A 12,391-nucleotide genomic window follows, 5' to 3' on the forward strand; every position below is an offset into this window, starting at 1 on the left:
AGAATTCAAAGGCAACTGTAAACAAATATGTTTTTAACCTTGATTTAAAGGAACTCGTGGTGTCAGTCTTCTGTTGTTTTTTTTGTTTTTGTTTTTTGTTTTTGTTTTTTTACAGATAAGTGGAACATTAAAATTAGATGCTGCTTCTTGTGGGCACCAAGCCAAAGCAAGCATTTTAATTATTTTTAAATTGACCTGCAATGAGGGAATGGCGATCAGAACACAGCTGACGTGCTGTTTTTATTTCTGATTTGATTTCTGGTTTTGCTCCTTCTCTTTTGGTGTATTTTCAAGCAAGACGCAATGGAAAAACGCTGAGTCGGGGGGTGGACTTTTATTTTGAAAGCCGCGCCTTGAACATCCGGCATAGTTCCGAGGTGCGTTCACTGAACGAGCCGAACGCGCCTCCACCACTAACCCGGGCAAACCCCGCTGCTGCATCATCTGCGTGTTGGCTGCTGTTATCTCGCAAAAAGCCGCCGTAGTGGAGCCACTGAGCCCAACTATCGATGACTTCAGTCTGAGACACGCACAACGCATCTAGTTGAAGGTAACCCTCGTCGCATTTAGACCACACCGGTGTACGGACACAGTGCATCCAAACACAGCGAAACTTTGGCGAACTTGTCCGCACTCCCTCCACCGGCTAGCATGAGCTAACCCGGGCCACTCGCGCGGGGGGGGAGCCAGTCACAGAGGATGGTTTAGGCAACGTGTCCCTCGCAGGGCAGGAGGAGGGGTCAGACGGGAAAAGCGGCTCCGCCAGCCGGGGGTGTAATTATCTCTTTTGTTTACCCCCCGTCAACAAGCTAGCTGATGATAGCTTGACTCCGCTCGCTAATCTCTCTGCGAGGACAGATGCGACGCAGCCAGTCAAACCAGAAAGTGTGAAAGCCGGCAGTTCAGCTTCAGATACCAATCTGCTTTGTGACACCTCGCGTGCAACGACAGATTAAAAAAAAAAAAAAAAAAAAAAGGACATTAGATGGCACTATAAGATTGTAAAGAAGCCTGTTGTTGGTTGGAGGAGCCATGACTCCAGTTTGAAATCAGCAGCAGATGAAAAGACTTTCAAGACTTGCAGTGCAAGTTTGATTGATTCATGTTGCTAGTATCTGATTATAAATGACACGCTGTAGGTGCAGCTTAACAAAGTAAAAGTCACTAAAAGTTAATGGATTTCATCAACACCCCCAAAGAGAGATAACACAAAACACTTGGTTTATTTGTTTTGTGCATTAAAACAAACGACCCTAGGAATTGAATTAGATGTAAGCCACGATTATCACAATTAAAGAAATAAACCCCTAATATGTATTTTTTTTAATAGATTTGTTGAAGATTACTTGTTCAGTGATAAACTACTTCCTTAAAAGCAGCCATCCATTTTACAGCATGATAGGCGCCTGGCGTTTTCTCTGATATTTTTATAAATAAGTACTACGTTTCCGAATAAAATTGCAGTTTGCGCTCCCGACAAGACATCCTGACAAAGGAATGCAGTTAAAACAAAAATCAAAATGTAAAGTTTTAAGTTATGTTTAAATCCGATCTGGCCTGTAGACTCATTGAATCAGAAGCGATCCCTCTGAAATGTGGCGGAAACATGAAGTGATCAGTTCAATGGGGGTACGAGGAAGTATTTCAAGAGCCTTTTTTCCTCTTTCTAAACTAAACTAAAAAGATTAACATTTAAAGGAAGAGGTAGCCAGAAAATGGGATTAAAATATAAGTAAACTTTTGCTAGTTTTTTGCAAATGCTACTGTTGCTGACCGGCAGTTTCATTTACAATAATAATAATAATACATACAATAATAATAATACATTCCACTGTAGATTGATGTCAGTATTGCTTAACTGACGCTAATCAACCTGGGCCGAATGCATTTCCACTCGTCAAAAAAAATTAATCCCTACGTTTTTTGCTTACCGTGATACGGCTGTGGCTTGTGTGTATTTAAAATTTTAGAACATTGTCAGCGGTAACGATTCAAGCCAGCCAAAATGTAAAAACAACAACAGCAAACAAACCCTGACGCTGTTTCAGACATGTTCATGTTCCCTGTTCCGCAGACAGGTTTGTCCTGTAAAATCAGCTGCACACAAAGGAGCTCTGTCAACAGACCGGATGAAAATGCTTTGGTACTATTAACAATGTTAGAAATTTTACATTCAAATCTAAGAAGTCCAGTCAGGATTATTTGTATAGCACATTTCAGCAGCAGGGCGGCTCAAAGTGAAAGAAACAAACGCATAGAAACAGTCACCGGTTGTGAGACCAGTAACATTAAACTGTATCAGGTGAAAACATCAATACATCTCCAATATGTTGGTCCATGGTCCTGATATTATGGCTGAAAGCAGCTCTAAACGGGTCGGTTTTCAGTCTTGATTTAAAGGAACTCAGTGTTTCGGCTGTTTTCTGGGAGATTGTTCCAGATTTGGGGAGCACAGGAACTAAATGTTTCTGCTCCATGTTTGGTTCTGGGTGTGCAGAGAACCAGAAGATCTGAGTGTTCTGGAGAGCTGATACGGCAACAACGGGTCTTTAATGTATTTTGGTGCTAAGCCATTCATATATAAACTAACAGAAGTGTTTTAAAGTCTATTCTCTGAGCTACAGGGAGCCAGTGGAAGGACTTCAGCACTGGGGCGATGTGCTCTATCTTCCTGGTTTTAGTGAGAACGTGCTCTGGATCAGCTGCATTTGTCTGATTTTATTTATTTATTTATAATTTTTTTGGGGCAGACCTGTGAAGAAAAAGAAAGATTAAGGACCACTCTGTTCGCACAGACTGTTGTGTCGGCGTGTTTTCTCAGTAGGAGCTTGTGTTATGGTCTCTACGTTGAGCAACACCCCTCACTCGCCGTCTTTAAACATGACCCTTCACCATGTTTCCTTTACAGAGTCGGACATAATGCGTGTTTTTTTTTTTTTTTTTTTCCGTCACTCTGTAGATATACTGTTCCTTTCCTAGGCTACCTGAGAAGCGGCAACAGAACAATGCCGGGTATGTTATGACTCTGCAGGTGGTGTTAACTTTGGATCAAGGATGAAGTCAGGGATGTTTTGAGAAATCTCCTCCTGTTCTTGTGTGAGTTGATGAAAGCCACACAGAGGAGGAAGGAGGAGCAGTCACCTTTCCCAGCTCCCTCTCTCAGCTGGAAATTGATCTTTTGCACGAGAGTAATCAAACTCGGGCAGAAATCTGTCTGTCTGGGAGGATTTAATTGACAATAGTTATGTCTGGTATATTCAGCAACACCATAAGGCGCACTTAAAAATCCTTACGTCTTCTCAAAAATTGATGATGCGCCTTTATATATGATTGCCGTTGTGCTTACTGACCGATTTTATGTGGTACAATGGTACAAGTGTGTAAGTACGACTAAGCAACAATAAACCTAGTAAGTTAATGCAGTATAAAAGTTTATTTTGACTTTATGTTAGAAACAGGGCAGTGTAGTCCAACTACTCTGTCCTCCCAGCAGAAACGGATAGCTCTCCCTCTCAGGAGAGAGCTTTGTACGTGGAGGGGCGGAGTGATATTACACACTTGGAAAGGATATTTAATGCGCCTTATTGTCTGAAAAATACGTTACCGTCATATTCAATAAATTAGAATATGGGTTCCAATGAGGCTTATTTGTCATATTAAAAGTACCTATTGGACATAAACCTTTAAGCAAGTATAAAACATACTTTTCATTAAGCGACATTTCTGTATTCCTATTTTCAAAATTTCCAATCAGTCTGATGTAATATTCTAATCTTAAACGCCTGGTTTTCATTATATGTAAGCCAAAAAAAATAATCATTAACAGAAATAAGGGCTTTTAATCACCCGTCTGTGAGTAGATTTGTATAATGCATTTACCTTAGTTAATTGAGTTACTGAAACAAATTGGCTTTTTGATCATTTTCTAATTCATTGAATGACTGTATAATCACAATCTGTGAAGGGGAGGGCAGGGGGGACTTGTACTGGTTTATTTCAAACAGATTCTTAAAAGAGTTTCTCAAAAATATCCATATTATTAAATCTTTAGTTCGACATGTTTTCCGTCCAGGGAACATAATTAGCTTAAAGATGCCTTGGTCCCTATGGTTATCTATGGGAAATTATTAGATCATAGTTGTAATTATTGGAACGGTTATTTCAAATATTTCACTTTTCTTTGTAAAATCCTTCGCAACACCATGACCCTCACAGCACAGTTCATTCAGTTAATTCCTATTCCTGAAATATTATGCTTTGAAGTAATTAATTCTGCCAGTATATTTCCTGACTAGCAGTAGTCTTGATGTCTTGGGGCGTCCCAGCCAGAGAGCTGATATGACTAAAGACGGAGGTGATCGCAGCCGAGAGCCCGTTGCAGAAGATGAATCGTCATAAAATGCTGATGAGAACCTGCTAAAAGCTCCACAGCGGCTAAATTATTCTAATTTCAATTCTACTGATTAATGAGAAGGGTATGCATACATTTCTGCCTAGGATGTTTTGCTATAAGATGTAAACCAAAAAAATAAGAAAACTATTAATTTCCAAAAATTAAAAACCCTTTGTTTATAGTTTTTCTTTTTTATATTTTGGGAGATCCCCGTCATTTCCGACCATAAACAAATCCCTTAAACAATAAAACCTTATGTCTAAATCTGCCTGGGGTGTGATTAATTTACAGCTTTACTGCGCCTTTTACTAGAAAGCGCGAAAGGACATAAAGTTAATAAAAGGAGAAATCTGAAATGGATTAGATGAGGTGGAGTGGCGATAAGATAAGGTAAAAAAAAAGATGGTAGTTTGTCTGATTTCATGGTAATCCTGCGGACAGAGTTCATGGTCCGTCGCTTTGTTTGCCCTCTCGCTTTATTGACAGAGCTCGATGTTGGTGTGCTTTGATGGCATAAGAAACCGCTTCCTTTTGTCCGGGAGTAAACCAGGATGTCACTGAAGCATGAACAGAGAGGCTCGTTGACTTGGCGCGTTGCCTCTCCGGCTAAGTTTGCAGAGCTGATGCCATTCCCTCAACTCAAATAAGGAGCGTATCGCGCTGTCCGCCATTCTCTGCTGCCACACAGGTCCAGCACGTTGCTGGGGAAATAGGAATGCCGTTGGATTACCGTAGACTGTTGGAAAAATAAAAAAAGGATTTTCATGTAGATGAATGAAAGAGGGAGGGGTCAGCTCCTCGCTGTGCGTCTGGAATGATGGCTGTGTTCTTCTTCCTTGCTCTCGTCCAATCGGTGAGCTGCAGCTCAAATGGTTCCTGCCCTCATCACACGCAGCCCCTCCCCGCCCCAGACTCCACGTCTCTGTCGCCAAACCTTTCTCCCTTCCTTTCTCCTCATGGGTTTGCTGGTTGGTACCTGCTCTCTCTCTGCTGCTTAATTTTTTTTGGGTAAAAAAAAAAAAAAAAAGAATTGAATAGAAGGGTTTAAGGAAAAACCAAGAGTGGGATTTTTTTTATATTAAATTTTTTTTAGCTTCTAATCAGCAGAGGTGAGAGATGGAAAAGCAGCAGCCGTGTGCTTTGAGCAGAAACCCTCATGTGAGTCAGATGGCCGTTTTTTTTTTTTTTTTTTTCTCCTATTTTTAGTCGTGGTCCTTTTTTAATCTTCCTCTTGTTCACTTGGTGTCCTCATTTCCCTTGTTATGTTTGTGTGTTTGAGCCGGTCTGTAGTTCTGCTTCAGCTGCTGTGTCATCTCTCTGCTTCCTGCTTGCATCCCTGCCCCCATTTTTTTTTTTTTTTTTTTTTATAACGTCGGCTGCTGATGTTGTCTTGTGATGCTCCAGCGGAAGCGGCGGCATGCATCAATTTCATTCAGGGCGATCGGGGGAGTTTCGTCTCCAGGGCGCGAGACCCGCTCTGTGAAACCGATCAGTCCGCATTTCGCACGTGCTGAGAACGGTCTGAGGCATGAATGCCGACACGTTCCCTCATTGTTATGCACCATGTTTAGTTGTGATGCCTCGCCTGGTGCTTTTGGTAGAGATGCACCTGACCTGATTCAAGTTTAAAAGATGCTTATTTCCATTTTATTTTTATTTTTTTTCTGCCGATCTAACTGTTCCTGATTCAGGGCAGGTATTGAAGCTGGTTCTCAGCAGGTTCTACAATAAACACCTGAGAACAAGGGTCGTTTTCCACAGCCATAAAGCCACTGGAGAGGGAGTTGTTACTAAACCGTAACACTCAACCCGGTTTGTCCTCACTTTGTTACAGCTGAGAACATGACAAGTCTACCTCACCGGCGGGTCATCAAACCGTTTTAATTTGCCGCGCTCCATCCGCTGCATCCAGGTTCTCTAAAGGACTGGGGCAGAGACGGCTCGCAAGGGTTTGTACGGCTACCACAGCAAACAGATTTTAATTACAGCATAAACGCTGTTTTTATACAACAGTCGGGGGTCAGCGGATAATAAATGGCACCGCTGACTGATATTTTACATCTTCGTTTCACACAGGGTCTAAAAACACCGGCTGGGAATAATTAAGGGGATGATATTGTTTCCGAATGAGCACCAAACTTTGTCTGTAGATGAAAGTAGCTAGTGATGTGACCATTAAAATCAGACCTTGAACCGAGATAGATGAAGCCCCAAGCCCCCGCCGCAAATTTGCTACTTACATCCACCAGACCGTTGCTTTTTCTGATAACAGGAGGACCTGCTGCTAACCAGACTCCTGCTGCACAGGAGGGAAAAAAAAAAAACCCGTCGGCGAGGTGGACGTGTCCGTCCTGTTTCTCAGCTGCAACAAAAAGGGAGGACAAACCGGTTGAGTGGAGCGCTTTAGTAACAACTCGCAACTCTCTGGCAGGTGAGCAGAGGGACTTCTGGATGCGGGCAGTGATTGATCCGAGGTGCAACTATGAAGAACATGCTTTGTAGTTCATTGCCAAAACCGATGTTGTCAGCGAGACCCGAAAGGCCGGTCGTAGGGCGCCGAAAAGTCCCTCAGGAAACGGCTCCCTTTTCTGAGTTATTACAGAACAAGCCTTTTGGGATTGACAGCTGGAATTGCTTCAAGTATTCAGATGTTTATGCAATTGTTTTGCAGCAGAAATGTCAAAACATGAGTAGTTTTGCCCTGGGGAATAGGTTTGTCGGGTGTGGTGGCGCTACATTCTCCACTGTATTGGGTTTCTGGTGTCTGAGCCTCTCCATATATTTAAATTAGAAGTTTTTTTTCCCCCTTAATAGATATATTTTAACCTGATTTAAATTGTTTGCCCAATATAAGATGTGTTTAACATGTTTATATGACAATTCCATCTTAACATTCCCAAGGAATGCACATTATGTGTAAATATGTTTTTTTCCAGTATCAGGGCTTCACAGTATATCACAAATGAATCTTGTATGCCAGTAGGATATCTGGTGACGCTTCTTTTTCTTCTTCAGAGCTGTAGAAAGTGATTTAGGAGGACATTAAAGGGTTTGATGAAGTCAACATTTTCAAGTGAGTTATGAAAAGGGCATTTCTTCCTTGTGCATTTGTTTCATGCCTGTAAACCAGTTTATCGTGCCCTTAAGCCCCGATGTGCAAGCTCACTTTTTTATTGCCGTTAAATATTATCATGAGATAAGTGATCTTAAAAAGAAAATGCTTTGTGTTACGCTCCGCTTTCATTGTTGGGATTTTACTTCCCATTTGGGCAGATAATGGCTTGCGAGCGACATTTAGGTGCATTTTATTAACTGGAGTCACATAACCACTTTCCCTATGGAAGCTGGGAAGTGAAATACAGAAAATATTTGTAATTTTCTCTTAGCAAAGCAGGTGTGCAACGTTTCCACAGGTGGATATGAATCAAACCAAGGTCGGTGCAGAGCATCCCGGGGAGAATGACACCGATTTGGGTCTAAAAAAAAAAAATTCTGCTTTGACCAAAACCGTAAAAGAGACTAAACAACTATTTGACTAGATGCTGTTAGGTGGGTGGTGGCACCAGAGCTTTGCTTTGAAACCAGTTCTTTATGTTTTGACTGCTGAAGCCTCAGGCGAGGCACTGATAAGAAAGGCTGCATTTGAATGTGGGACCAAAATGCTGAAGTTGAAGTCGAGCGCTATTATCTTTTCTGATTTATTTATTTATTTATTTATTAATTTATTTGTAATTGTTGTTATCATATGAACCCTCCAGAGGGAGTGTCAAACGTGCTGAAAGGCGTTGACAGAGGCATGACGTGGCTTTATGGCTGAGGAGACACTAACCGGTTATTTTGGTGGTTTTCTGGCCGTTTCTGGGACCTGCCCTGGATTAGCACTTGAAACGCTAGTGGGGGTGAAAAAAATCCCTGGCATGAACCTTACAAACCCCTAAAGCGACGACGGTTCAAAATGATTGCAACCGTTTCCTTGGGCATCTAGCTGTGGCTTGGCAATGCGCCTGGTTAAATTCCTAAAAGAAGAATTTGGCTGCAGACTCAGATCAGCTATAGCTTTATTACTACACACTATAAAAATAAAAGTAAAATAAAAAGGTTTTAATTCTTTGAGGCATTTTGATCAATTGTTTTTTTTTAATCAGCTTTAATTAAGTCTTAAACCAGTTTTGTGGTTAAATTTGTGGTTAGATTTGATAAATAAATAAACCAATCGCTCCGTTTTTGTATTTGCAATCATTGTGTTTTGTTCAGAGATGAACTGATCAGGCTTTTGCTGGCTGATACCGATATGTGGTTTTCTTTTAGCTCTGGCGCCGGCCAATTTCTTTTTTTCTTCTTCTAAAAAAATTCAGCATATAAGAGAAAAATGTTTTTTGATTGACAAGGTGATTTTTAAATCCAGCTAAAAATGGAGGAATTACCAGGTTCATCAGAGCAGCATATGCCCGTCACCTTTATTTGATTCTTACTAAACACAGAAATGTGAGTTAAAAGTTTTGGTTGAACTGTTTATTAATTTCAATTTTCTTGGTTTAAGAGTTAACATTTTCTTTTCTTATTTTCTTCTTGTTTTTTTTTTTTTAGCTTCAGTTAATTTAATGAACAAGGAGAAAAAAAACAAATTTCAGTATCTGACCTGCCGATCACCTTTTGGTGCCGATCAACGGAGAATCGGTAGATTCTTACCTCTGGCTGCTTGATTGATTAATTGATGTATTTATGATCATGTTGCTTCATTATGCTCACTATTACGCTGACCAAGCTTTTCAAAAAAGAGTTGAAAAACTCATTGTTTGTATAATAATCTTACATTTTACTCAAAACCCCCTGGTGCCTGTATGAAACATGTTCTTAATGTTTAATTGATGTTTGGTTGTCATTGTCCTTTGTGGATAAAGAATAGAATGGCCGTTTTGACACACCTACTCAAATGAATGAAGTTATTCACATGACTGGATGTCTGTCACACCTGCATTCATCATTTGTTCAGACCGAGTCGTTATAACAGGTTCCACCAGCCAGTTGAGATTTCCCGTCAAGATTTCATGTTGAATAAAAGACAATATCAAAAACACTATCAATATAATTTATACATTTCCGTGTACAGTTGACACTTTGCCCAAATTTATTAGGCATTTAAATGTTTGTCTGTTAAGAAAAGTGTATGTTTTCATTTGAGTAGAGACTTGATTCGATGTTCAAAGGTGCAACATTTCCTCTTCCTTTTGCTCACCAACTCTGTAAAAGCTTGTTGGCGTCTGTCCTTTACATATCCATTGCATTTATAGTGTAGTTTTGTTGTATTTTCATGCTTCAGACTCTGAATACATGGAAGGCTCACGTGAGTATGACCTGTGGTTGGACTTTAGAAGGACAGCAACGATTAACCTGCTTTAGCAGAAATCTTACCTGGAGGGTCGACATCTGATCTTCTGGCCTTTTGTTTCCTAGGAGCTGTACTACCTGAAAATGCAGAGAAGCAAAGAAAAGATGGAGCGGGAGAAAACTGACGAAAACGAGTATCAGGTAGGAGTTGAAGAACTTCCCTTAATGTTGAGTTGCAAATATTTAAGGATTTGCTGCCATCTATTGTGCCGCGCAAAGGCAACCCTTGTGTTTTCTGCATTTCGTCACATTAAAACCAAAAAGCTGTGTTCCTGGTTTTTATTTAATCAATCAGATTAATAAAGGCTAAACACGTGTGAAGGTACCACTCCTCAGACCTTTTTTCCCTTCCTTTCAAGTATTTGCTATTTTGTGTAGTTTTATCACATAAAATCCCAAGAACACACATGCATATTAAAATTTGTGGCTATAATGTGTGGAAAAGTTGGCAACACTTAACTTGAGATTAAGATTGTCCTAAACATGACATAACACCTGTCATGAACACAAGTCTGTGTTTATAACTATCATAAAGTGTCATTCGGTAAATTCTGACACTTTTAATGCAATGTTGACATTGTTTAAAATGTCTTTATGACAACTTGAACCAAAATGTAGTTTGTCAGTATACCACTTGGTGACATCTTTGCAACCGGTCCTACTTGTTCAACTTGTGGTAAAGGGAAAATATTGACATCATTAAAATGGTCTCATGAAAGCCAAAGTTAATATGAAAGTGTAATGTAATGTTAACACGTAAATTTAAGTCACTTTTTAAAGGTTTACGATTAGACATGTTATGACGTATGTATGAGGGGTTATGATTTAAAACATACATTTCAGTCACTTTTTAAAGGTTTACGATTAGACATGACGTTTTTATGAGGGGTTATGATTTCTTGGTTCATGTCAAGTTGTCGGTACAAAGACATTTTAAACAATGTCATCTACTGGGCTGTAACGATTAGTCGACAGACTGGTGAGGGTGTCCCTCTCGCTCATTGAATGCTGGAGATGGGCACCACAAGGTGCGCAACCTCGCGACCCACTAGGGACAAGCATGATGGAAAATAGATGGATGGGTGGATGGATATACATTTTAAAAATAAACTTAGTCAGTTAAATTTAAAAATAATATTTTATGGAGGCTCATTTATGAGGCTAATAAAGGAGAGTGACAACAATGGGCAGTAAATAGGCGTTCAAAGCTGTGTAGACAAGAACAGGCGAGTCAACATATTTTTACAAGCAACTGAAGTTATCATGGAACTCATACCAAAAAAGATAGTCTGGATTATTTCTAATCGAAGCTAGTCCGATGAAACCTCAACAGGCCATTATAGGTGTAGAGGTTTGTGTGCACTCAAATTCAAGCAAGCTAATGGGTGCCGTGTTTTCCTGTTATGTTTCTGAAGGGCAAGAGGAAACTGAAGGTGTGTGTGGCGACATGCAACAGAGCCGATTACTCCAAGTTAGCTCCCATCATGTTTGGGCTGAAATCCCACCCTGAAGAGTTTGAACTGGAAGTGGTGGTGCTCGGCTCCCATCTCATTGATGATTACGGGTAAGAACTTTCGTAATAACCTATTTAGGAACTGATAAAAACACGTCGTCAGCCTATTGTGGTTGAGCTTCCATCTGTTTTTCATTGTTCTCTTTAAGGTTTTAACTTTTTCCTTCTGCTCTCCAGAAACACGTTTCGTATGATTGAGCAGGATCACTTTGACATTGGCTCCAAACTCCACACCATCGTAAGAGGAGAAGACGAAGCAGCCATGGTGGAGAGCGTGGGGCTGGCCCTGGTGAAGCTCCCCGACGTCCTGCAGAGACTCAACCCCGACATCCTGGTCGTACACGGCGACCGCTTTGACGCGCTCGCTCTGGCAACCGCTGCCGCGCTGATGAATATTCGGATACTTCATTTGGAAGGAGGAGAGGTCAGAGGAAAGTGTTACTTAGCGAGTTCCTCGTCATAAGAAGATATTTTAATTCTGTCTCAAACTAAACTGGGTTCATCTTTTGCGCCCTAAACGTTTCCACCATGGTAGAACTCTATTAACCTGACCCTAGCCAGATTGATATCGCTCCGACTAGCTTCACTCACATCCATCTGGGACATCTCCCATAGAGAGTGATTTCTGCAACCAATTTTATTGTCCAGCCAATCAGGACGCAGAGCTGGAGTTTCATAGATGTGACGTAGTGGAGAAGCGACCGTGAAAAAACAACAACAATGGCGGCTCGCATCGAGGAAGCAAGCGTTAACATTGATGCTGCTATTTCTTCCGTGTTGTCCAATCTATCTAATATTGTTTCATTAAAAAAACATCAGAGAACGGCTCTGAAGGCTTTTGTAGGTGGAAACCATGTTTTCCCCCTTCTCCCGACCGGATTTGGCAAGTTTTGTTTTCCAGGGCGCGCCCGTGGTGGAGCGGTTAGCATTAACCATGTTAGGAGGCCTTTAGTCCTCAACGCGGTCGGCCTGGGATCGACTCCGACCCGCGGCGCTTTGCTGCCTGTCTTCCCCCCTCTTCCTGTCAGCTCACTGTCAATAAAACGCATGCCACTAGAGCCGCAAACACATTTAAAAAAAAAAAAGTTTTGTTTTTT

The 12,391-nt window shown here is 40.9% G+C and overlaps 1 protein-coding gene across 5 annotated transcripts in view; it reads left to right on the forward strand.

Annotated features, from left to right (window-relative positions):
- The first annotated feature begins 395 nt into the window (after positions 1-395).
- gne (glucosamine (UDP-N-acetyl)-2-epimerase/N-acetylmannosamine kinase) overlaps positions 396-12,391 on the forward strand; it is a 28,298-nt gene continuing 16,302 nt past the window's right edge. The window contains exons 1-5 of one of the 5 annotated variants that reach the window (XM_021318737.2): positions 4,803-5,551; positions 9,714-9,737; positions 9,848-9,922; positions 11,197-11,345; positions 11,472-11,718. In XM_021318737.2, the coding sequence (XP_021174412.2) occupies positions 5,510-5,551; positions 9,714-9,737; positions 9,848-9,922; positions 11,197-11,345; positions 11,472-11,718 (537 nt within the window). In that variant the 5' untranslated portion in view covers positions 4,803-5,509. Of the gene's footprint in view, positions 551-4,802; positions 5,552-7,447; positions 7,467-9,713; positions 9,738-9,847; positions 9,923-11,196; positions 11,346-11,471; positions 11,719-12,391 lie in introns of those variants that run through there. The other 4 variants (XM_012866953.3, XM_021318739.2, XM_021318738.2 and 1 more) reach the window with 4 other exon arrangements.

Source organism: Fundulus heteroclitus, unplaced genomic scaffold, assembly GCF_011125445.2.
Source record: "Fundulus heteroclitus isolate FHET01 unplaced genomic scaffold, MU-UCD_Fhet_4.1 scaffold_74, whole genome shotgun sequence".
Taxonomy (NCBI): domain Eukaryota; kingdom Metazoa; phylum Chordata; class Actinopteri; order Cyprinodontiformes; family Fundulidae; genus Fundulus; species Fundulus heteroclitus.